Source organism: Colletotrichum tamarilloi, assembly GCF_030869305.1.
Source record: "Colletotrichum tamarilloi strain Tom-12 chromosome Unknown Scaffold_11.1, whole genome shotgun sequence".
Taxonomy (NCBI): domain Eukaryota; kingdom Fungi; phylum Ascomycota; class Sordariomycetes; order Glomerellales; family Glomerellaceae; genus Colletotrichum; species Colletotrichum tamarilloi.
The window spans coordinates 334,535-359,442 of NW_026849394.1; the positions used below are offsets into that span (position 1 = coordinate 334,535).

At 54.3% G+C, this 24,908-nt stretch overlaps 7 protein-coding genes across 7 annotated transcripts; 3 read left to right on the forward strand and 4 right to left on the reverse strand.

The window, feature by feature from the left end:
* Positions 1-43: 43 nt before the first annotated feature.
* On the forward strand, positions 44-324 carry CTAM01_04606 (uncharacterized protein; the record flags this gene model as incomplete). Its single annotated transcript, XM_060520636.1, has 2 exons — positions 44-64; positions 118-324. The coding sequence occupies 2 exons, from the start codon at positions 44-46 to the stop codon at positions 322-324; spliced, it is 228 nt and encodes a 75-aa protein (XP_060384590.1).
* Positions 325-1,030: 706 nt separating this feature from the next.
* CTAM01_04607 (cytochrome P450) lies at positions 1,031-2,772 on the forward strand (the record flags this gene model as incomplete). The annotated part of the gene is made up of 3 exons (XM_060520637.1): positions 1,031-1,282; positions 1,355-2,545; positions 2,617-2,772. 3 exons carry the CDS (start codon positions 1,031-1,033, stop codon positions 2,770-2,772), a joined length of 1,599 nt encoding a protein of 532 aa, XP_060384591.1.
* A 343-nt stretch (positions 2,773-3,115) lies between these two features.
* On the reverse strand, positions 3,116-5,896 carry CTAM01_04608 (fungal specific transcription factor domain-containing protein; the record flags this gene model as incomplete). Its single annotated transcript, XM_060520638.1, has 6 exons — positions 3,116-3,285; positions 3,367-3,567; positions 3,680-3,936; positions 4,016-4,441; positions 4,532-5,647; positions 5,712-5,896. 6 exons carry the CDS (start codon positions 5,894-5,896, stop codon positions 3,116-3,118), a joined length of 2,355 nt encoding a protein of 784 aa, XP_060384592.1.
* Positions 5,897-6,600: 704 nt separating this feature from the next.
* Positions 6,601-8,506, reverse strand: CTAM01_04609 (monooxygenase; the record flags this gene model as incomplete). Its single annotated transcript, XM_060520639.1, has 4 exons — positions 6,601-6,777; positions 6,841-7,157; positions 7,210-8,232; positions 8,320-8,506. 4 exons carry the CDS (start codon positions 8,504-8,506, stop codon positions 6,601-6,603), a joined length of 1,704 nt encoding a protein of 567 aa, XP_060384593.1.
* An 837-nt stretch (positions 8,507-9,343) lies between these two features.
* CTAM01_04610 (short-chain dehydrogenase) lies at positions 9,344-10,647 on the reverse strand (the record flags this gene model as incomplete). The annotated part of the gene is made up of 3 exons (XM_060520640.1): positions 9,344-9,487; positions 9,565-9,795; positions 9,901-10,647. The coding sequence occupies 3 exons, from the start codon at positions 10,645-10,647 to the stop codon at positions 9,344-9,346; spliced, it is 1,122 nt and encodes a 373-aa protein (XP_060384594.1).
* A 612-nt stretch (positions 10,648-11,259) lies between these two features.
* Positions 11,260-12,494, forward strand: CTAM01_04611 (alpha/beta hydrolase fold protein; the record flags this gene model as incomplete). The annotated part of the gene is made up of 2 exons (XM_060520641.1): positions 11,260-11,307; positions 11,361-12,494. 2 exons carry the CDS (start codon positions 11,260-11,262, stop codon positions 12,492-12,494), a joined length of 1,182 nt encoding a protein of 393 aa, XP_060384595.1.
* A 3,870-nt stretch (positions 12,495-16,364) lies between these two features.
* On the reverse strand, positions 16,365-18,019 carry CTAM01_04612 (ammonium transporter; the record flags this gene model as incomplete). Its single annotated transcript, XM_060520642.1, has 3 exons — positions 16,365-16,900; positions 16,958-17,881; positions 17,950-18,019. 3 exons carry the CDS (start codon positions 18,017-18,019, stop codon positions 16,365-16,367), a joined length of 1,530 nt encoding a protein of 509 aa, XP_060384596.1.
* Between the last annotated feature and the right edge of the window lie 6,889 nt (positions 18,020-24,908).

Sequence of the window (24,908 nt, forward strand, 5' to 3'; positions counted from 1 at the left end):
AGATGCGATACGCTTCATCTGTTGATCCATTATTGACTCACCAATGGCTCCTCTAATTCTTATGGTCTGATCCACCCCCCTCGCGTTTTTCATCTCTTCTCCAACACCTCAAGACAGAGTAAACCACAGCGGCGAACAGGGATCTGCATCGTCGTCCTGCAGCCTACTGCAGCCTGTCTAACCAGGTCACCTGCGGCAACACGTGTAACCACTCTCACTGTCACCCTCTGCTGTGCTGGGAGATTATTCATTGGCGACCTCTCCAAAGGTACCGCAGAGCGCTACAAAGTCACAGACTATGAGAGATTCCTAACCCAGTTGTGATTGGGCCGCTGACCGTAGGCCACCGCGTGAGCCACAGTCGCAGACATCGGCAGATCGGGTATCGCGATGGCGCCAAAAAAAAAAAGTTTTTGATCCTGAAGAGGGGCGAATTTCCCGTCTGCGCCTGCATGGCGGCCTGAAGCAGGGCGCTGGCTGGTGTCACTCGAAATCGAATGGGTGCCACAGCTTTTCCCAAGTCTTCACAACCTCTCGCGGAGGCAAGTCGTACTTAAAGCTCCCAGCCTAAGGTAGCTTCTTTCCGCCGGAGATCCACATTTGCCGTGTTGTCCGTCGGCCCCACTCTCGCCGACTCCCCGAGCCCGCCGGCCCGGAATCCTGATTTTACGGCCCTCTCGGCAACCATGGCGGCGACCATGGAAATCATGTGGACCGCTTTCCAAAAGTGCTATGAAAGGATTGCAATCGCATCTTGTGTTCTAGCCGACTGCGAAAATGTTCTAGGCCTGTCGGGGAATTAAAACTAGAAACGGCTTGGTTCCGAAACCATGGGTTAATCGCCTGGCCAAACCAAAAGGTGTCGGAACGATCCCGAACATGGACCCTATCCAAATCCCTATGGCTATCAGCTCAACCTTCAACGCCATGATAAAAGCGTTTGATCTTTTTCTGAAACTGCAGTTATGCTATCTTTATTCACCTTTGTATCAACACATTTACATTATTCAGATAATCCTCTATCTTTAAAATGGTCGTGACGCAAATCCACAACGTTCTTGAACGCCTAAGACAAGAACATTTCGTCGCCTCCATAGTCTTCGCTGCTGCAGCTACCGCCGCACTTCTGACCACAATTTTGCTTCAGTACTTCAAGCCAGTCGGAAAACGCAGAGGAAAAGATGGAAGACGTCCCGTTCTACCACCAGGCCCCGAAGGCGTTCCCCTGTTCGGGAACCTGCTTCAAGTCAGTGCCAGTAAAGGAGACCCCTACAACAGAGGCGTACGTATCCATCTCTTCATGTGTGGAGCTGTGCGTGAACATTAATCTAACGTCTGATCCAAAATATACCAGCTCCTCTCCATGGCAAAATACGGAGAAATGACCACCCTCCACCTAGGCTCAAAGACCCTAGTCCTCCTCAACAGCAGCCGCGTCGTCAGCGAAATCATCGCCAAGCGAAGCAGCCAGACGAGCACCCGAACCCCCATGCCCATCTCCAACGACATCGTCGGCCGCAACCGCAAGTCCCTCATCATGTCCCAAAAGGACTGGGCCGAGCCCCGGCGCGTCATGCACTCCCTCCTCAGCGGCACCGCCCTCCGCCAGTACGGCGAGTTCCAGGAGCTCGAGAGCACCCAGATGATGGCCGAGTACGTCTTCAAGCCGGGCATGTGGTACCGCCACCACTACCGCTACGCCAACTCGGTCATCCACCGCATCGCCCTCGGCGAGCGCCTCGTCAAGAGCGAGGAGGAGCTCGTCGACATGCAAAACGCAGTCACCTTCTTCGTCGGCTCCATCGGCAGCTCCATCATCGACTGGTTCCCCGACCTCGCAAAGCTCCCGCGCTTCCTCCAGCTCTGGCGCCCGCACTGGGAGGCCCTCGGCCAGTGGAACTACGACCTCTACGACCGCTGGTACAGCCCCATCGCCGCCAAGGTCGAAAACGGCACCGCGCCCCCGTCCTTTGTCCGCGACACGCTGCTCCACCCGGACACCAAGTACAAGGGCGACCACGTCGACGGCATGTACGTTGCCATGCAGCTCATCGAGGCCGGCAGCGACACCACCCGCGAGGCTCTCAACATCATGACCATGGCGGCGCTCGAGTACCCGGCCGTGTTCAAGGCGGCGCGCGCAGAGGTCGACGCCCTCTGCGGCGTCGACGAGCAGGCCCGTCTGCCCACCCTCGCCGACATGGACGACCTGAAGTACATTTGCGCCATGGCCAAGGAGATCCTGCGCTGGCACGTCATCTTCCCGCTCACGCCGGATCACACGACGTCCGCGGACATGGAGTTTGAGGGGTACTATTTCCCCGCGGGCACCGGGTTCGCCATCAACGGGCCCGCCGTCGCCAACGAGTGCGAGGATCCGGACGAGTTCAAGCCCGAGAGGTGGCTGGACGGTCACGAGGCGGATATCGCGCATGGGTTGTGGGCTTTTGGCGGCGGCCGGAGGATATGTGTGGGATACCGCCTGGCTCAGCGTAGCATGTTTTTGAATATCGCTAGGCTGGTTCAGTGCGTCGACTACAAGCCTGTGAGTGGTTTTCCCTCTTTGTCCCTCGGATTCGGATTTTGTAACAGCACTAACTAGAGACCTCCTTCTAGAACGGACCGTACAACAGAAACATCCTGAACCTGGAGGCCACGGGCGAGCCCTTCCCTGTCAAGGTCGACATGAGGAACAAGCATTACGAGTCTCTCATCCTGCGAGAGGCTCAGGTTGCTGGTGTTTTGGAGGACGCTAAACTGATGCGGGACTGAATTGAATGCTCGCCCTCCCCCTTTTCTATAGAAACGCTTTTGATTTTGGCATTTGAATCTCGTGCCTGCCTCTTCTGCGCGGTGCAAGGTAGATTCGGACTTATAGTCTACATTATCAAAGTCTATCGAGACAGTGGGAGTATTCACTGATGCTGTGTAATAATACCGTGTAAAAGATATCGAGAATCGCCCGAGCAGCCAGCAAAGGTAGAAATTGGAATGAATTCTACACTATCACATACAAAGTAAAGAAAGCTCTGCTTCTTTTGTTACCACTTTGATGTTGCCTCTCTTTCTCTCTGTCCCTCTGTCTCTCCCTCTTAAAAATTCGCTCCACTTTCTATCATGAGTTCAAAGTCTCGTAACCCATCACCTCCCACCCGCGAAAGAAAGACATAGGATCAGGCTCAAGAAGCAGCGAGACATCGATATCCGCCGGGAGCGACCAGCTCTCCTCCAACCCCGACGCGCAATTCATCTCAGGGTCCATCTGTTGTCCCGATGGTTCCCTAGCTATAGTAAACAAAACGTACCGTGTCAGCTTTGCTGTAATGACGGCATACCCATTTGAGCGAGAAAAACAAAAAGGCTCACCTGCTTGTAATTGTGTGACGGCCCCGTCAATCTTGCGCAGCAGATCCAGCGACTTGCGAGCCGAAACGCTGAACGCCGCGATGCCCTGCAGAATGCCCTGGCATTGCTCCCACGACGCAGACGTTGCTGTGTGGTCCAGCCCTGTCCAGAGGCGTGGACAGAGGCGGCAGACGATCAGGACTAAGCCGGCGGCACAGGCATCTGTGATATTTATATGATCTCGCGTTAGCCATCTTTTCTGCTTACTATACTCAAATGAGGACCAATCGCCTTGGGGAATCAAAGAGAAGAAATGAAGGTGGAAGTGTCTCACACAAGCTATTCCACCACCACGCCCCCGTAGTGTCCGTCTGATACGAGCCCTGCACCAGATCAATGAGCTGCATGGCCGCGTCTACACACGCCCTAGCACACTCCGTCAGGAACGGAGCCCTGAGGCCCTTGTCCCGCGACCTGGACGCTGCTTCCGATGATGGGCGGCCACCGGCGGTGTCCCGATGAGGTCGGGCGTACTCCGCAGAGAGATCGGTGAGAATCGGCCTGTGGAGCATGAGGCGGAGATACAAGAACCTATATCCAAAGAAGTATCCCCCATGTTTAGTCCCCGGCTCCCGTCTGATATCGAGTACACAAGAATGGCGGCGCGTACCTTGCGTGTAGAACGTGCTTTTGCGTCGCGAGGATACGGAGGTCATCTGGAGACGAGACCCCGTCCAGCACGGAAGCTTCAGACTCGCCTCCCCACGAGAGGAGCGGCGGTACCAAGTCCTCAAAGTCGGTTAATTTGGAGTCGAGCTCGACAATGGCGTCGAAGCTGAGTCCTCCTATGCCTCCTCCTCCTCCTCCTCCCCGCGTGCCGCAACTTGCTCTCTGGGCGGGATAACGGTTTCGCCACGCCTGGTAGACTTGTGAGAGGATGTTCTCGAGTATCAAGCTCAGCTTGAAGCTTTGGGTGATGAACTCCAGCTTGGGCTGCTCGAGACTCTGGTCTGCGCCGGAATGGGATCTGGAGAGTAGTTCGTTTGCTGATAGATTGGACGTGACGGTAGGTCGACCGAATGTCATGCTCACGAGGCTGACAACATGTTAGCCGTTACTACCTTTTTTCTCATGGTCCCAAATGACCCTGGCAACGTAGATAAACGATGATAGGGGGGCAACTCACGTATCGAGAATAACACAACCCTGCCACGTCCGCTGCCTAACGTCCATCTCCAAAGTGAACCCTCCCTCCTCCTCCGCCCCAAGGCCGGCCCTCATATCCCGCGCCGCCACAACATCCATATGAAGCCCAAGCCCCTGCGCAATCCGACACGCGATCCCAACGGCATTCCAGCACCGATCGGGAAACGGCGTCCCCTGAAAGACCAAGCCGCACAGCAACAGCGTCTGCACGACGCCGAGGTTGTTCTTCTCGAGTAGGTCGACGCTGAGGCACTTGCGGCTCCGCAGCAGAAAGACCTCGATGCTCTTTGCCTTTTCCGCGCAGGTGAGGTCCGCAAAGTTGCAGGCGAGCGCAAAGATGGAGTTGAGGGCGCTGTGGAAGACGATCGTGGTGGCGTCTGCGCCGGGGGAACATCCCAGACCTACGCCGCGGAAGTCCGTTTCTCCTGCTTCGGAGGCAGCTACTGCTGCTGCGGTTGTCGAGGTCGTCGGTTGCCAGAGGGATTCGTAGGCTCTTTCAAAGGCCGGTCTGTGGAAGACGGGGTAGAGGTAGTGTACTTTTTGAAAGTACAGTTGAAGAAGATAATCGGCAAACGGGCGAGGCGGTAAGAGGAACTTGTCAAAGTCGGCGTATAGAGAGGACGGCGTCGAGAGGGACGGTAGTGCCTGCTGGCTCCGAAATGGATTGGATGGCTGCACTCTTGCAGGGGCCGAGTTCATCGCGCTGTAGGCCTCCTTTAAGAACGCAACGGCCGAGGAGCTGCCGTAGAAGTCGGGCTCCGCCAAATTGTTAGGCGAGTCCTCCAGATCATCCTCGGCGAGAATGGTGCCCATGGCCGTCACCCGTCTCGCCTCGCTGGAGCCGTCGACGCCAACGGACGAGTACGGCGATGGCAGCTGGGCTGCCGCTACCGCTGCTTGGTCGTCGGATGTGTCCATGGCGCAGGCGGCGTCTAGTGCGGTAAAGTCCTGGGTTCTCGCAGCGGTGGATGAGATATTGTCAGCGGCGGAGCCGTGAGCGTCTTGCGCAGTGACTTCGAGAGTGTTGATGTCGATGCCATGGGATGTGCAAGCCTGTTCTAGCTTGCGGATGCGCTCATGAAGCGTCTTTGTATAGCTTTTTCGTAGGTAAGCGGAATGAAGGAAGAAAACAGCAAATCATCACATCGCGAGAAACTCACTCATCGCTACATGCCGTTCTTGCATTGTTCACCGTGTAGACGCAATGCTCGAGGGCCAGTGATCGTCGTTGACACGTCGAGCATATGGGCTTGCCTCCATCGCAGCGTGCCTTGCGCTCTCGGCATGGCTCACATGCCAGGGTAATTTTGCGACGACGCTGCCGTTCCTGTCGCCCAGGAGGCATCGCGAGGTGCTGTGTCCTGCCGTGACGGTCGTGTGTGCTAGCTTTGAAGATATTCAACGTTTAGTGAGAAGTATGCGCTCCTACGTTACCAAGTTGTTAATACCGAAATAATCTCATGGCTGGGTGAAATTGTGATTGTCGGAAACTTGAGAACAGATCAATATAAGCACTGACAAAGTACCCATACCAAGAATATCAACAACCCTACGGAGATGTCGGATGGAGATGTTCATCACGGGGTACCATGGAGTGTACAGGCTCAAGTGAGTTTTGCGGGGTTGAACGGCTATCCTCTTGACGTGCAGATCGGACCGTGAAGTTCCCCGGCGGAAGCGGGCCACCGGGACGAGTTGAAAGCCCACCGGGGACTTAGCAGTTACGCTATGACTATCACCACCACAATGATTGGTGCGTATTTTCGCCGTTTGCCTCGACATGGGTGCAACTGCCGGACCCGTCAACTACCTTACTTACTTGTATTGACGAAATACCTGGCATGCCCCAGATTTGGTGGTCAGATCTTGGTGAGCTTATGTGTTTATTTCGATGCAAGTAAGGTAGGACGCCTTATCGAAGGATATGGGTGCAAATGGATCGACTATTCTACGTGGAAATCTTTGATGCATTAATTAAAGAAACACTGAAAACCCTGGGAACGATTTGGCCGCTAACAAATTGAGGAAATACATGACGGCAAGAATGATTTACTTGGGAATAGAGGAAACAAGCGCATCAAAAGAAATCCGAGCCTGGGCTACAGCCGCAACAAAGCCTGTCTTGTCAAATGTCCCCCAAGCCGCGAGACCAAGCAATGTAGTCAGGACGAAAAGCAATGCGCGCGGCTGCCTCTTCTTGATCGACGAGACCGAACTCGTTTGTCCCTGTAACGCAAAGAGTCAAGTTAGCTTCACCATTCACCGAGAAAGTTCGTCGTCTCTACTCACGCTATACTCCCAGTCGGACCACACCGGAAACAGACAGCGATACCAAAAGTAGCCTTGGGTATAGGGGTAGCTCATGGCGTTCCACGTCTTGGTGCCGTCCGCCGACTTTTGAAAGTACCAACTGCTGCACCCCGAGTTCCATACCCTGTGCTGCAAGGCGTCTTGGATGGTGTCGGTGTACGCCTCCTCGGCCTCACGCTTGATCACCGCAGTGCTCGCTCTGCCTTTCAGCGCGGGCTTGAAGACGCGCAGGGCGTAGTTGATGGAGTTTTCCAGGGCCATGATGGACGACGTGTGTCCCGTCGCAGCGTTGGGGCCTTTATGGTGTTAGCAGTCAGGGGAGAACTCCTCAAGGGAACACGAACATACCCATAATCATGACAAAGTTGGGAAAGTTGTTCATCATCGAACAATTATACCCCTCGGGCCCCCCAAAGGACTTCCAATGGCTCGGTATCGTCTCGCCATCGCGCCCAATCACATTGACCCCGGCAACGAACTCGTTGGTGTGGTATCCGTTGGCCAGGATAATCACGTCGGCCTCAATCAGCCCCTTTGCCGTCCTGACGCCCTCCGGCACAATCTCCAGCGCCTTCTCGTTCGTCAACGTCAGATTCTCGGCGTGCAGGCTCTTCAGGTATCCGGAATCGAAGATGCGCCGCTTACACCCAATCTCGAACTCCGGGATCAGTAGGTCGTGGTACTTGGCCGGCGCCGTAGACCGCATATACTCCTCCGCAACCTTCTTCTGTCCAGCTCGATACTTGCTCGCAGCTTCCGTCAGCGGGAACCCCTGCAACGAGCTCTCCGCCGCGGCAAAGACGATGAAGCGCAGCAGCCGCGCCAAGCCCGGCACGGTCTTGAGCCCGGACCGAATCACGTCGGGCACCTTTCTATCAATGGGCGGGAAGATCCAGTGCTTCGACCGCACAATCTGCGTCAGCGACTTTGTCTTGTGGACGACGCTCGGGACGACCTGCGCGGCCGTACACCCGTTACCAAAGAGCACGACCCTCTTCCCCTCGAGCTCGATGTCCGGACGCCACCGGCCCGTGTGCTCAATCACGCCCTTGAAGGTGTCCGCGCCGGGAACGTCAATGTCGTTGGGTGTGACGAGCGCGCCCGTGCCGGCGAAGAGGAACTGGCACTCGTGGAAGAAGGTGGCGCCCGACTTGAGGTGGCGGATTGAGAGGCGCCAGCGGGCGCGCTCCTCGATCCACTCGCAGCGCTCGACGAGCACGTCGAACGACATGTTGCGGACGAGGTTGTACTTGTGGGCCACGTTGTTGAGGTACTCCCAGATCTCAGAGTACGTCGGCAGGACTCGCGTCCAGTGCGGGTTGGGCTCGAAGGAGAAGCTGTACAGGGCGCTGGGGACATCGCAGGCGCATCCTACCGAGACACCAGAGGCTGTTAGCTCGTTGCTCTGAAGGACTGTATCGGGGGTAGATAGTCAAGAATGGGATGTCCTAGACTTACCCGGGTATCGATTGATGAACCAAGTTCCACCCAGCTGGCTATGCCGTTCAAAGAACTTTACGTCTTCGATTCCGTACCATCGCTTTAGCGTTGCTCCGAGGCCAATAGCTGCAAAGCCGGAGCCGATGCACGCGAATTGACTGTAAGAGACATTCTCAGTCTCGCTGACGTCGATAGTTTTCGCCATGTTGAAGACCGTCAAGGTCGAGAGAATGAAGTTGGTATCGGACGCTGGTAAGAGGCAAGAATTCAGTTACAAGTAGGATTGTCGAGAGGACATGCAAACCAGCTGTGGAGGCATGACCATCTCATTGTTTTATTCTAGACACACCTTACACCTCATCCTTCCATCAGCCGTCGTCCATCGTTACCGTTGATGTGATGTGATCAGTCTCCGGATGGTTTCCGTAAATGGACATCTGGGGGGCTGCGGGCGCGTTCCTATTGGTCGGGACGATTCCGACTAAAGGCAAAGTCAGGACCCAAGGAGATGCGACGGTCACTTCGAAGCTGCGACCCCCTCGTCGTCGTCTTCGATCTTCGCACTTCCGGAGCTTATGATTCGGTCTTGGCAGCAAGTCTGGAGCTGATGGAATTGATGAATTTGTTACGTGCGTCCCTCGGCTTGAACACAGTCTTCACAGCAATGGCTTGGGATGGGTGCCAACCTTCAAGAGCGCATTCTCACGCCAACCACGCGACTTACACAGCGTTATTTAAACCGATATCGCGATGATGGGCCCATCAAGTTAGATCAAACAACGAACATTTGTAACTTGAGAAAGTATCCCTTCTGGGAGTAACACAAGACTGCAAGGTCTTGTGATTCTGTTCGATATGAAAAGTACTTAGCCAATTCGGTGCGATATGTGAACATTGGATTATATTCGGAACCCTTGATACCGACTATTTACATCTTCTAAACGCTCTTTGAAATGCGTAAAAGCAAAGATAAGGAACAGCACCGCATCTTTCCGAGCGCGTAAGCACGCATATTCCTCCTTCTTAAGAACCGACTCCGTCATCACGCCGACTTCACACCTCCTTTCCCACCTGAAACCTCCAACTTTCCAGTCTTTCCATCAACCTTTTGATACCCCTTGAAGTTCACCTTGAGCCCCGCAGTACTCTCCCTCGCAATCCTCCAAAACCACTCGGGAGAACTCCTCTATTTCAACATTAGCAAACTGAATATTCTTCTTGGAGAAAGGATTAGGATAAGAGAGAGGAGGAAAAAGCACTCACCAACATGGCAATGTACCGCATGATACCCGGCAGGTAGATAACCCGCCCGTACCCGCTATATAACGCCTCCGTAAACGCCCCCGCAACGGCATCCGGCTCAAGTAGCGGGAACACAAAGGCCGACTGTCCCGTCTCGCCGCTGAACATGGCCGTCTTGATGAAGCTCAGTATACCCAGCGTCAGCCGGACCTTGGGCGCGTTGTGGATGTACTTCAGTTCCAGCTGAAGACTCTGTTGTTTCCCCAGATATCAGTCAGATATTTTCTCTGGAGGAGCTTCATCTCGCGCAGTCCAGCTCGTCCCATATGTTACGCATCCATGACAGAAGAAACATACCTCGTGAAGAGCCGCCAACCCGGCCTTTGTCGCCGCATAATCCGCAATCTGCGCAGGCGGCATCACAGAACTCATCGAGCTCACATTCACAATGTGCCCGTGATTCCTCCTCACCATGTGCGGAAGAAACTCCTTGATCAGCAAAAACGGCGCCAGCAGATTCGTGTTAATCGTCAGCTCTACGTCGGCATACGTCCCCTCCATAACGGTGGCACCGCGCCCCAGCCCGGCATTATTCACAAGCACCGTCGGGTCCCCGACCTCGGCGCGGATGCGTTGGCAGAGCGAGCGGATGTTTTTCTTGTCGCTCAAGTCGCACTGGTAGTAGTGCAGATTTGTCCCCGTCCCGGGCGCGGGCTGCCACGCCATGGGAACGTAGTCCACCACGACGATCGTCGTCTGCGGGTTCCTGGCGAGGAGGTCCCGCACCACGCCCGCGCCGATGCCGATGGCGCCGCTGGCGCCCGTGATGACGACGATCTCCTTGGACCAGTCCCACATCGAGTCCGTCGTCCAGTTGTTGGCTGTCCCGCGGGTGAGGTACTCGTGGAGCCGGAGGCCAACGCCGGCGGCCGCGAGCACGCAGGAGGCGAGTTGGAGTTGGGCAAGGGTGAAGGGGATCTTGTACGCGGCGAGGACGGCTTGGTCTATCGACAGCGTTGCTGCTCCTGCTACCGCGGCCACGAGGACCGGATTGAGGATGGTCCCGCGCAGGAAGACGGCGACAGTGTCGATTGTGAAAGTCATGATGATCTCTGGTGGTGGGTGAGTGGGACTCGGGGGAGAGAGTGAATTGGACAAATGATACACTTTACAATAATTCTGGTCATCGAAATTGAGCGATCTGACCCCCCATATAGAGTGGGATGAAGACAAACATCTAAACAACAACCGTCTCTACTTCGTCCCGCCTCCGTGATCCCATCCTCTTCCCAGACCGTTCGCCGATGGGTCCATCCCGGACCCCACATCGGGTTGGTTCCGAAGGCAATCCCCAGTTCAGCTTTCTGGAGCGGTTCCGTACGACTCCAATGTCCGTCCTCCACAAAATCCTGCAAGAAAGAACAGCCGGAGGCGGGGAAAATAGATCTTGACTTCCCCATATTTCGGGACGGGTTCTGTGTTCTCCATGTCGGCCCGCCGCGGAGTCCGTCAGTGCAGCAGCTCCCCGCTTTATACCTTGGCTCAGTAAACTTGACTACCTCGGCACGCATTTGCACCAACGTTTTGAAGCTGCAAGCTGCCTTATTTCAGCTGTTCCCCAGAATACCTAAACTCTTTCGAAAGACTTAGCTGTAGGCTCCTCTTTTCACGTCAGCAAGAAACTCGGCTCCGGCATTTCGGATCAGATCAGCAACCATGGCCCAAGCACAATCTGGTCTCCGACCTCACCAGAAGATCGGCCTCGTCTTTCATATACTATGGGGCAAGTACCATAATCGACAAGCTACATGACATAGAACTCACCGAAGAAAACAGCTTTCCCTACCTTCTTTTCAATCGTAGCTCTCGGGCTACCACGCGCCATCCGCCGCGGCATCCCGCTGAGATTCTGGTTCTTGGCCGCAACCTACCGCATCGTCCTGGGCGTCTTCCAGCCACATGAGATCCAATTCCTCGCCACTCCGACCCTGCAAGTCTACTCGGCCTGGCTGGCAAAGCAAAAAGCCAAAGAGTCCAAGAACGCCAACAACGCCGCCCTCGACCGACTGCATCAAGACGTCGAGCTCCTCGGCACCGGGGACGATATCAACCATGTCGCAGCCGGCGGCGGCAGTGGAAGCATCATGTGGCTCGGCAACCGCAAGAAAGCCTCCAAATTCGTACTCTTCTTCCACGGCGGGGGGTACGTCGCCCCGCTGGCCCCGGGTCACCTCACCTGGTGCTGGGAATGCTACGTCAACGGCAAGCCCGGCGATAGCAACGGAGATGAGGTCGCCGTCGCGGTCCTGCAATACACCCTCTGCCCGGGTGCTACGTACCCGACGCAGCTGCAGCAGGCCGTGGCGGCCCTCAATCACCTCCTGCGATCCGGCGTCACGCCAGAGAATCTCATCATCGGCGGCGACTCGGCTGGCGGGAATCTCACAACCCAGGTGCTCTGCCATCTCCTCCGTCCCCACCCCGACGTCCAGCCTGTTCGGCTAGGTGGCCCCCTTGCCGGCACGTTCTTGGTCTCCCCTCTCCTCACGCTTCGCACCGATGCCGTCTCCTATCGAACAAATCACCGTGTCGATATGCTCTCAGCTGCCATCGTCGCCAAGGCTGGCGACTACCTCTTTGCCGACGACCATGTAGCGAAGCAAGCCACGAACCCGCACGAACCGCTGGCACTAGATGGCGACATGGAGTGGTTCGGGGAGATTCATACCATCGTCAAGTCAGTATACGTGACGGCCGGCGCGCAGGAGGTGTTCTGCGATGACTCGCGGGTCTTTGCGGAAGCAGTCAGGAGACGGAATCCCGGGTTGGACGTCCAGCTGGAGGTAGCGTCCACCGAGGTCCACGATGGAATTTTGATCGAATCCGAGTACGAAACGATCGGGGACGCGTCTCGGAGGATGAGGAACTGGGCGTCAAAGTGTTTGTTATGATTTTCTGTCGATCAATGATTGCACGTGATACCACCACCGCCTTTGATGAACCTTAGATGCCAAGTGCACGTCGGCGTTTCGTTCTGCTCGTTCCTCTGCTGCCGCGTCGTTCGTCTAGTGCGCTCGTGAGAACATAACATGTCTGTCTCTCATATCCGTGGCTGAAATCCTCGTGGTAATATAGCGCCCTGGTCGATGATTCGACATTGGGCTAATTCATTAGCCAGCCACCTGCATGCACTCGCAAGCAAGGGCGTTCTTTCTCCGTCATATCAGACTCGGGTGAGCTTTCTCATGACTCCAAAAAGAAGCATCTGACGTGCAGCAGCACAACTTTGCCCTGTTGCGACGCGCCCGTAAGTTCGGTTCCTCGATTCCGATTTGACTATCTCCAACAGGCAAGGGTGTTTCGAACCGAGGTCACGATGTGCATACCGCGGGTAGTCATTGGGAGGGTACAGCTGCGGCCGGGTACCCCAAATCCTGGATGCACCGCGTCAATTGTTGTCAACACTCGCCGACAAGGGACAAACCGAACAGGTTGAAATGATTCTAGACCACGAGACGGAATTCGAAATCTCGTCCAGTCGTGTCGCAATAAAAAGGAGCTTCGCCGATTCGTCGCCCTACAAGATCTGCCTCCAAAGAAACGGGCCAAGACTTTGGCACGTTCGTTCGGGGTACGGTAGCGGCGGCCCCCCTCATCTCCCCTCACCACTGGGGAGTTTTCATCATGTAAATATCGCGTAACCGTTTTCCCTTTTCTCAAAGAGCCGCGTGCCCAGCGCCAGCATGTCCAGCATGACACTGCCTTTTCATCTCGTTTCCCGTTCCCGCGGGTGCGGGAAGCCCAAAAAGACGAACCGAAACGAACCCCCGTTCCACAAAAGTCGAGTTGAGGCTCTTTGGGGCTTGCTTTGACGACATGTTGTCTCTCCCCAGGGTGGGAAGACGTCAACGGCTGCGACAGAGCCTCTGGGTAGAGCGAGGAGGTGTGCAGTTGTTTAACTCAACGTCGACATTGGAAGATTTCGTGAGGAAGGCACTCACAAGGCACCTTCCTGAGAGGTAGGTGCCTTACCTTACCTACCTTAAGTAAGCCATTCAGGTTTCCACATCTGCAAACTGCAGGTGCTCCTATCTTATCGCAAATCAGACCGTTGCACCTGCCACACCACACCACACACCCAGAAGGCACGCCAACATGTCGTTGCGCCCGCAACACCCGCCAAACCACCACGAAAACCCACCTCTTGCGGGCGCAAGATCCAAACTCCCGGGCCCTTGATGCGTTTCCCTCTGCCTTTGCCGCATCGCCATCGCGCAACGGGAAGGATCAACTCTTTTCTTTATCTAGGGGATTTTTATTTTAGACATGTACCTAGGTCCCTAGAGGGACGACCCGCGTCCCGAGATCTGGGGAAAGGGAGAAAAAAGTCCCGTCGAGCGCCCGCTGGATCTTGGGGTGCAGCGAAAGCTTGAAGCCAGCTGGAAGAGCCGCATCTTGAATATGACTTCATATTTCGACATCGCGACTCCCTCTCTTGCTCTTGCCCCATACACTATGCTGCTCATTTGTCTGGTAGCAGGTGCGTATGGCTCGTTGGGTCCTGCCAAGACATTGAAAGTTGACCCCCCCCCCCCCCCCCCCCCCCCCCCCCCCCCCCCCCCCCCCCCCCTCCCCCCCCCCCCCCCCCCCCCCCCCCCCCCCTCCCTCCCCCTCCCCCCCCTCCCCCCTCCTCCCCCCCCCCCTTCCCCCCCCCCCCGTGGCACCGCACTTTCTTGCCTAACAATTTCCCACTTGGCGCCCTCCTTCCTCGTCCATTTTCTCCTCTGCGGCCTCTCCTTCTCTCTCAGTCTCTCTCGGTCTCGTCTACCTTTGCCCGATAATCCTCCCACGTTTCCCTCTTTTCCAATCTTTCAGCTCGCATGACCACCATCTCTCTTCACTCCCACTTCTCCTATTCAATTGCAATGATAAGGAACCAAAGGAACTGGCGGCATCAATCAGCCTTCGTATCCATATCGACCCCCCCCCCCCTAGTCTTCTCACTTCCGAATTTCCCCTTCACCCGCGCGCCCTTTCATCAACCGACGTCCAATGCAAGCCGCCAAACCCCCATGATGCATGCTCGACTAAGGTATATCACACTAGCTCGCCCCGACGGCGTGAACGTTCCCAAAAAGTGGACATATTTCTGAGATGGGCAGACCATCTTTGGGGGTCGCGACGCCGGTCCGCCCACTCAGCGTTCAATTCCTTATCTCTTGGACATTCGGCCGTGGGTGGGGTTCACTAAGGCGACAAGCCCCCCCGACGTCGGTAGCGTGGGCGAAAAAAAGGGTGCGTCGACAGGGGGCTTCGATGTTGATGAGAGGATCCTTGACAAGTTGACGATGCCGCCCCATCCAACGATCCCACCCCCCTCGAAAAGAAGACCAGCGTGGAGCGTCAATTCCCGATCGTTTACACTAGGCTACAGTACGTACTCATTCCCTCTTCTTCGACATGTCTTTATGATTAATCGCCTCGATTACCAACGGTAACGGTGTTGTCTACATCCGCTCGGAAATAGTCGCACCCTTCTCCAGAACATTAGCATCAGAGCTGGCGCCGACGTCGGCTTACCGGTACTGTGCCGCGGCGCTTAGTCTGTCAATTTTAGAAAGCAGAAACGAGAGTCATTATCCGAAGCTGAAAGATGTCCCCAAGCAGAGGACACAGACATACTGTTCGGTGTCCCGGGGCGCATTGTATGCAGAACATCATCCCACTCGGCGTCTCATCCCAAGGACCCAAGTCGCGTACGAATACGTATGCATGCTGTTTGGGACGGCCGGCAGAGGGGACATAAGATGCGCGAGATGAACGTTCCAATTTGGGCAGAGAGATGGAGGACCAATTGGATCCGCGGTCTCCGAGCCAAACTGGCCGAACCAATCTTAACCACAACGTGGTCGACCGGACGTGGTAGCCAAAACGGAACGAATAGATGAGCACCAAAGCAACCCAAGCAACAAATAACGTAGCTCGTCCGGGGAACTGCAGCCCAATTATCCGCCTGGAAAACTCAGTGCCTCGAGTCGCGTGTAGAAAGTCAAACCCAAAACTCAATCATCGAGACAAGAGTCGGGGCGAGAGGGGAGACGCACTGCCGACTCGACAAGAGTAAGAGTATGAGTACCCAGTGAGACTGGGTGTGAGTGAGCAGGAAAACCCGGGCCACAACCTGATGTCTACTACAGTAGTCGGATTTGCCAACGAATCAAACATGCCAGAAGCAGAAATAGAGCTTGCGCCAAGGCTGATGGCCGTGTTTCGATCCTTTCCCCCTCACCCTCCACCCCCATTTGCACAACCTTCCTGACATTCCACAAACTTGTGACACTTGACCGCAATTGTCCAGCTCTGCCAAGCATGTACACATACAGAAGTGGTGCGCTGTTTTTGCGTTCACTCTCTCTGCCTCTATCTTCTTGGTTGTCATTTCCGGTCATACAGGAGGATGAGACATTCAGTAACACCGCATGCATCCTCGTTGTAATACCCCCCTCCTTATGAGCTCTCTCGATGCTTTCGTCCCATTACACTGTCAAAGTTCTTCACCCGAAGGGAAATGCGCTTGAGCGTTCAGAATAGATCAGAGTCGCTTTTATTTGGCTTCTCATTACGGATATACCATGGGGTATTATACAACAATAAAAAAAAAAGTATCTGCTCGCTTCGCATTTCGCGGGATATCCTTCCAACGGGGAAAACAGCTTTAGATCAATCCCATCCTGTAAATAACGCCTCGCTTTTGGAGCCCATACGGCACCCAAAAATTCAAACCAAAGTGACCAACTCTTCCTCGTGGCACGGGCCCCAATTTACAGAGAAGGAGCCTTCTCGCTCCTGATCTCGCCTTGGGGCGTCGCAGGCTTGGGCTCGTCTGATCCGCTGCTTGCTCCGTTGTTGGCCATGTGCTGATGCTCCTCAATTCCGTGCTGGGGAATGAACTTTCCCTCTCCGGCGGGCTCGGCCTGGTGAGGGGTCCAGGCAAGGAAGTCACGGCGAACCTCGACGTAGTCATAAGAGAATTCACCGTGCTGGTCGTCGTCCATACCCAGGAGCTCGGCCTCCTCGGAAGCGCGGAGCTTCAGGCCAGGAATCATGTCGATGGCCTTGGCCAGGATGGCAGACATGACGAAAGTGTAGGCGCAGCAGGCGACAATGTAGGCGATTTGGATGTACATGAGCTTGTAGTTGCCGTCAACCCAGCCGCCGGAGACTCCCATGTTGACACCGTCGAGACCGATAATCGAGCTGGAGGCGAAGAAGGCGTTGAAAATGAGACCGACAATACCGCCGATACCGTGCTCGGCGAAGACATCGAGAGAGTCGTCAATTTTGAGGAGGAATTTGACTAAGGGACAATTGTGTTAGAAGTGATCCCATTCGGGCACGAGGAGGGATAGCTTACTCTTGGTGCCGAAGTTGCAAGCAACACCAGCGACAACACCGAGGATGATGGAAGCCCACGGAGTGATGACTCCGGAGGCAGGGGTAGCGGCAACGAGGCCGGAAATGGTGCCGGAGCACCAGCCAACAAGAGACCACTTCTTGGCCAGACGGAAATCGAGAAGGCACCAGGTCATGGCGGCGAACATGGCGGTCAAGCAGGAGTTCCAGCAAGCCATGGCGGCACGGAGGTTGGCACCGAAAGCGGAACCACCGTTGAAACCCAACCATCCGAACCAGAGAAGAATGGTGCCGAGAGTGATGAGGGAGATGTTGTGGGGACGGAAGTTGAGCATCATTCTCTCGTTGCGACGGCCGAGAACCCAGGAGTAGGCGAGAGCCGACATGCCGGAACCAATCTCGACGGGGCCGCCTCCGGCGTAGTCGAGAACACCGTACTTGAAGGCCCAGCCGTTGGCGTTCCAAGCCCAGCAGGCGACGGGGGCGTAGACGAGGGTGGCCCAGAAGAAGATGAAGACCATGCAGGGAATGACTCGGCCGCGCTCGGCGGTGGCACCAGCAGTGAGGGCGGCAGTAACGGCGCAGAACATCATCTGGTAGAAGGAGTAGAGAAGGGCGGGAACGAGAGGCGAGCCTTGGGAGGGAGTAGCGAGAACCTTCATGAGGCCAAAGTGTCGAAGATCACCAATGAAGCCGTTGGTAGCAGTTTCGCTGAAGGCCAGAGAGTAACCCCAGAAGTACCACTGGAAGACAATGACTGAAAAGCTCATCATAACCACCCACAATTGGGAGAGGGCCGACTTTCTGCGGGCGAGACCGGAGTAGAGAAAGGCGATGCCGGGAATCATGAGCAGAACCATGGCGGCCGAGACGAGAATGTAAGACTGGTCACCGGATTGGTACCATTGGTTCAGGTTCGTGGTGGCTATTCACGGATTAGCATCAAAGTCGGTCGAGGCGAGCCCCAAATGTTGTGGGAAGTTGTCGACGTACTGGAATCACCACCGTAATCGGCGTTGGTGCCATTGAACTCCGTAGGAGCTCCAGTATGTGTGTAAGACATGATGGGCGATTGGTGTGCGATATCGAGGTTGGGGCGAGGTGTTCACCAGAGGATTGGATGGCGTAGAAGAGTCAGGAGAGGGGATGAGAGAGTATTATTATTTTTTTCTCAAGAGCAAGCTGTCTCGAATGTGGACAGAGCTGGGACGAGATTGTCGACGGCCAGGGTAGGTCGGATTCAAGATGAGACGAATTGCCTGGGTGAAGAGGAACGAACAGGCGGACAGGAATGAGATGGGAGGGACAGGTAGGATCATATATAAAAATACCAGACAGATAGGACAGAAGAGAGAAGGGGTGGCTTCAAGAAGGACGTGGTTGCGGCAGAGGGAGCATGGAATACTGCGGTGATGCCTGGCCGTGTCTGGGGGTGTAATTGCCTGGGCCAGCGGAGCTAGTGTGGGCAATCCGCATACGGAGGAGGCGTTGTGGGAGCGGATGGGGAGGCACTGGAGGGCATTGCTCCGTAGGTAGACATTTGACATTGGGCAACGGGTTAATCAGTGGGTGATTTGACAGACAGGAAAGTGTAAGTGAGTTTTGGTGCGGGCAGATAAGAGACACGACACGGGCCATGTTGGGCAAATGATGAACATGTGAGTGGACAAGCATGGTGCGGCGGACGCAGTACGTTAGAGGGAATAAAGTGGGTGCTTCTCCTCTGCTAGAGTCTAGGGACTACGGATAGTAGAGACAGAGAAGGAAGAAGGCGGGAAAAGACTGAACCTGACTGAGCGTTCTATCCCGAACTCAATGCCCGTGTGGGCCCCAAAGCAAAGAAGGCAAAGCATGGCAAGTGCAAGCCAGACCCGGCCGTTCGGGGGAAATCCTGGCCTAGAGACGCCCCTCCCCTGCCACAAGTAGAACCTGCATCGGTACGTACCGCGGAATGTCCCTGCACCTATCGCGCCCCACGCCTTCCTCGGCCGGCCACCATGTCACTGTCATTGTCATTCGCATTAGTCCTGATAAAGTACGTACTCTGGTACTCTGCACTGTCTCTACGCAGTACACACCAAACTCTGAATCGAAGGAGCTGAAGCAGGCACACCTGTCTACCTTGACCACCTAGAGACGACGATGATGATGCAGGTGTACGGATAGGCAGGCTTCAACTCTTCTTAGACGACAGCCCATAGTAGTGGGATCAAAGGCAATAGGCCTGGGGTGATTAAGCTATTGCTCCAGTTCACTCTCGCCGTCTATGTGGAGGTTTACGGAGTAGTACCTGTGCCAGTACGCGTGTTTGTGTGAGACTTTGGGGCACAAGCTTGTCCGTGATCCTCGTCTCCTCCCATTCGCATCAACCAATTTTTGATGCTGAAATGCCATATCAGCGCTGGCCTGATCTTTAACCCTATGCACCCACGGCATCTCTGTCTACCAAGATCAATGGTCTAAGTTCAGGCTCAATGAACAGTGATCAGGTCAACCCTCCACTCGGCCGATATCTGTCCCGGCAGGACAAATACCTCACCGGCTGCGACACTGCCACTCCTGCCGAACATACAGCAACCAAAATACAACTTGCCAAGCCAAGCCATCGAAACTATCGAGACAGCTTCAACAGTCACGCTTGGCTGCCTCCATGTCTCCCCCCAAATTCCAATCATCCTCGGTCCTTGGCTGTCATCATTGAATCAATCATGAACCAAAAGAAACATCGACCCGAACGGACGACCAGTCTCCCAGATACGCTTGACAGAACCACAGATAAGGCATGCGATAGGCGCAGCCCAAGCGGGACCTGTCAGTGGTGGACAGTAATTGGGCTGAATCAAAGAAATGCCTTTGGTCCACTCAGAGCTCACTGTGGCTGTTTAGTCAGCCAATCCCATCACAAGTTTGCAAATACTCTCACTCATTCACTCTCTTTTCCAGAATCCACGCTTGTCATCCCCCCCCCCCCCTGCATCTTCACGGCCCAGCAGTCCGGCAATCACTCGACCCACCCGGACACCCTCCACCGATGCAGGCGGGACAAGACCTCACGATGGTGGGACTCGGGGGTGTCGGCCTGGGATACCCCCAAATCCCTCGCTCCCTTTCTTCTTCAGTGGAATTGCCCCAATGGGGTAATCCTCTTCACGACAATTCCCGTCGCGTCCTCCACCCCCAAACCCCCAAATTTCAGCTATTGATCAGGTCAGAGGATGTCTCGACCTTATCGTAAGGCTTGACTTTGCTTTTCAGCGTTGGCATTTGCTGACGGGGTTTGCTCCCAGGAATTCGGTCACTGCCCTTGCTCCAGCACAGTCCTATCGCGGTACTCTCGACTAATACACTTCGATTTGTCTCACATAGCGCACGCGATGCCTGCTGCCGACCTCACGGCCAATGACCAAAGCCAACCCACCCACCCACCATGAGGACATGATCCCTCATGCCCATCTGCGCATCAGCTTCAGTCAAGACGCTGAGAGGCGGACGGCCGGCGAGATCGGCCATGCGTTCCTGACAAGACTCTTCATCCATGTTGACACCAACTGACAGCCTAATCTGCCAGAGCCAGAGATAACCTTTGGTGTGGCGCGTACCGTCATTTCAACGGAGCGAGGCTACCGCGACTTTTCTACTAGCTCCAACATTGTTGTGGCATGATTTGAATGCTCTCGGTCAGGTTGCGTTGCAACACCAAGATGACTTCTGGAGCAGGCCGGCCGCTTGACGACTCGAAAGACTGACCAAATTTCTTTTCTCGAAAAATTCGATTCCGCTCTTTAACCTTGCTCGTAGAGGGTTCTGGCTCTTGCAGCTCCGTTTTCGGCACATGTCAAGGAAGAAATCGGCTTGCTGGACCCATCGCTCATTCGGAGACGCGCCTCTCGTTGTGGGGGTTGATATCCATTAGTCTTCAGCCTGGCAGCCGTTTGCTAACACTTGAGAGCAAAATTCACGAGGGGCATCGCATCCAGGCTCCAGCACTCAAGGGAATCGGAGAACGTAGAGGGGCCTTCAAACTTGGCTTCCTCCACCGTGGTCGATCCCAGGTTGGGGCGCTCCGGGAGATCCAATCAACGCTATCTGTTTGGCTGCATCTCTAACAGGCACAAATACGGTTGCTTTTGATTATATTCAACCAATCCCTAACATTATCAACGCCCTTTAAGTCTTGAATATTTGGACGACGACTATCGAGTGTTGGAAGTTCAGGCGCGGGATGTCATTATCTTCCGGCTCTCACGCTATAACCACCGGTTTTGAACTGCCGTTCTATTTCTCACGTTTGAGACGAGTAGCATCATGGGCTGAGATCGATTCGAAGACTTACCGAAACGATGACCATGACCCACTAACCATCCTCGGTCGCCACGCCTGTATTTGTTAGAGGTGGGAAAACCTGGGCGGTGCTCAAGATCAGCAAGGAGGCGTGCCTCCAAATCAAGCTACTGACATGACCATCAGAAAGACGCTCATTGCACCGGATAAGCGCCTCAAACAATGACATTCTCTAGACACGTTGCGCATTAAACCGAACGATGAGCTAGGTAGACTGGAGATTTCGCATCTCGGTGACGTCCGCCTCACGCATCGAACCTGATAAGCTCCTGCGCGACCAGTCGAACGCTTCGCGATTATCTGCATCAAATCGCTGCATGAGCATATGTCATCGCTCTGGAGCATCATGCCCTATCGCGCGCTATCCCCTCCGATACTGCTGCACCCCAGCTTTGGTCCCCCAAAATCTTCTGCTACTTACTGCCGGCTTCGAGCTCCTGAGATGGGGGCCTCTATACTAAGTGCGCAGCGATGATCGTGTTCGAGAAGAACCCAACTATTGCCCAGTCCGGGACGACGTCCGCCTACTTGAAACCACCCAACATGTGGGCATCACGGCCCAGAAGTTGGGGGGCAACCGATAATAAAAAAGATGACGTCCAATGTGTGTGGTGCGCCTCTCCCTCCTCCCATCCTAGCGACGCCGGTCGTCCAAGAGAAGAGATTCCCTGTTCCCGGCGCCAGTCGCCCTGCGCTAAACCTTAGCCTTATCAGCGCCCAGATGAGCCAATCGGAACCCCGGTCGTTTTGTCAGAGCAAAATGTCATTTTCCTTCTCCGCTAGCGGAAGAGGGATCCACTTCGGGGGCGTTCGCTCCTTACCGGCAGTCAAAGTGGGTCCGCTCGGGCCGGCCGAAGGCCGTGGGCTTTCCATTCCTTCTCGGTCATCCCCTATTTGTTCTTCTCCTTCTAGAAGGATTCTACGGATATGAGGTTCAGGCAAGTCGAGTCGGCGTTGCAGATTGATGGCTTGCTTTTGAAGAGAGCAAGTGACTACGTGGCTTTGGACGATCGTATGTGGTATCGTATGGAGTTGAATCGATCTGGAATGTGATGAGGCTTCCACCGTATCATGGGAGTATCAAGACTTAGAAGAGAGGCTTCCTTTGGTGCTATCGGGAGAAGCTTCAAACTATACAGCTAACGAAATTACACATGTATCCGGGGTGCAAGGAGTTGGCTCCGTTCCCTTGTCACGATTGAGTCGACATCGTCCTGCATTTTGATCGCTTCAGACGCAGTGCGTGAGTGCTACATCAGACCTGCTTCACAACATGGGGGGTTTGACGAACAAACATTTTACGGCCATAAGATTCGTCTAGGTCAACGGGCTGTGTTCTATGTCTCGTTGCCAAACAACCCTGGCGGATTTGGCAAAAATGAAACATCCGCGGTAGCCTATCTATATTTGGGGCAGCTATCTGCTCAATTTGGCTTCACACATGGCTCATATCTCATCAGCAGTCTGCACCCTTTGAAATTTCTGGCGGGGAGTGCAGATACTCTCAAGTTTTCCCGTTCCAATGATCCTGCTTTTGTGATACTACGTGTCAACCGAGTTTGACCTCGTCGTTATCGATGCTCTAGACGTCTTGTTCAAGCCTACGGAACATGATGCCGATGGATAAGAGCATAACGGGCGACGCAGCGAGTCACTTGATGCTACTTTTATCAGAGCGTCCACTCAAGGGTTATCCGCGATCATTCATACTGTATGCTGCGGGCTATTTAACGGGGGTAACGGCTACGTTTAAGCGTTGGCCAAGCTCATCTCTCTACGGATTCGGGCTTGTCATAACAGACGTTGATCCAGGTGACACCACGTCTGATGGCTAGCAAGGCTCATTACTTTCAGGATTACATACAAAGGCTGCAAGTCGTGATTCGCAACGAGGTCTTTGGAAAGTCTGATGATGAGAGAGGGAGGTTTTTTTCAAGGGACTGGACCGAATGATGGTCCTTTCCTGCGGTACACCTGTATCATGGCATGTTTTGAGCAACTCACATCTTGATCAAAGCCTTCCATGCTGAAAACTAGCCAGGAGTCAGCTATCTGTGTGGGAGCTTTGGTATCAAATGGACTAGTTTTAAGCCAGAGTCCTCTATATCTCTCGGGAAACTTTAGTCACTGACCCCCGAGAATGGCAAGGGAAGCGAGTCGTATCAAAGTCATCGATGACTGTCTTGGGACATTGTACACGTCAAAGTTCCGGATCGATGTGTAAGAGTGACTCGGTTTCATTCCGGACTGCCTCAGTATGCCTTTTCCTACTTCTTTTTTTTCTTTTCTTTTTTGAAATAAGGGAGTGGAGGACGTTCCAGGATTTCGAGACGTCTAGATGAATGCGCAACTACTCTAAGAATACAGAGCCAGAGACTGTTCTGCATTTGCTGTATGTATTATCATCGAGGATGAACAAGATCTATATGGAAAGCCTGCCGGGTATTGCTTGACAGTTCTCAACTTTGTGGCATCTCTGACCATCGCTCGAAGCTTCTGTGACTTCACCGTATACGAAAGTTTCCGGTATCTTCTATATAATTTTCCCTCTGTTTGGAAAGCCTGACAATAAGAATTGGTCCGTGTATGTGTACAGCTACGCTCTATGTCGGCCGAATGAGTGCGTTTCTACAGGTTGGAGCAAGTTGATGTCGGTACGAGAGTCGGAAAGACGTGTCATATCATTCTCAGAGTGAGAAGAAACAGTGTCTGTGTAAAGCGCCTCCCTCATTTGACCTATAATGTTTTTCGCCTCGGTAAGGTATTCGGCAATGACCAGAGTCTTCAGTCAGGCTGATATAAGTTCGTTAGTGAACTGCAGGGGCGAGCCGACCCAGGCAGACAGCAGGATCGGGTGGACTTGCTCGGCTTATCTATCCAAAGTAATTGTAGCGAGCATCTTGGTCTCATCCGGAATATGCTGCTGCTATCTACAAGATAGTATGTTAGCCAATGGGTCAAATTCAGGCTTGACTACCTTGCAACCGTCGCATATACGGACTTGAATACAATCCATGTCAGCAGCGATGTCAGACTACGGAGCGAATCTCCTTCCTAGCCATGATACATGATGTGTACTCGGTTGATTGTTCCCTGACCGCACATCTGTGCTTTATCGTGGCTACAGCTTGGTCCACTTGTACGCGAAACGGGCTGCTCAGAATATCGTCGGTTCGCCTCGATGATGATGAACGACATCAAGGATGATGTTGCTTCTACTCATCCCCGGGAAGAATATGCTTTATACATTGATTGAGGGGTTGGGCTCATTGTCTTTGTGCTGACTCGAAGACACTCACGGCGAGTAACATATGGCCCGGGTCTCGATGGCTGTGACTTCCTGGATTCCGCGAGATTGCTTCTTGAATTAGACGAGCTCACCAAGGCGCAGATCTTCGAGCCCGTACCTCCTCGTTCCATCGCACGTTAATCACCGCGTAATGTGTATCACACACAACGTACTACTCATAGTTCCCAACGAAGGTCTCCACGCCGGAGAGAAGCACATCAGATTCCCCCTCGAATCTAAACCACAAGAGCCGCCCTTTCGTGGCAAAATAGAGATGGCAAAGCAGATTTGTATATTCATCCACATTCCATGAGCTTCGCAA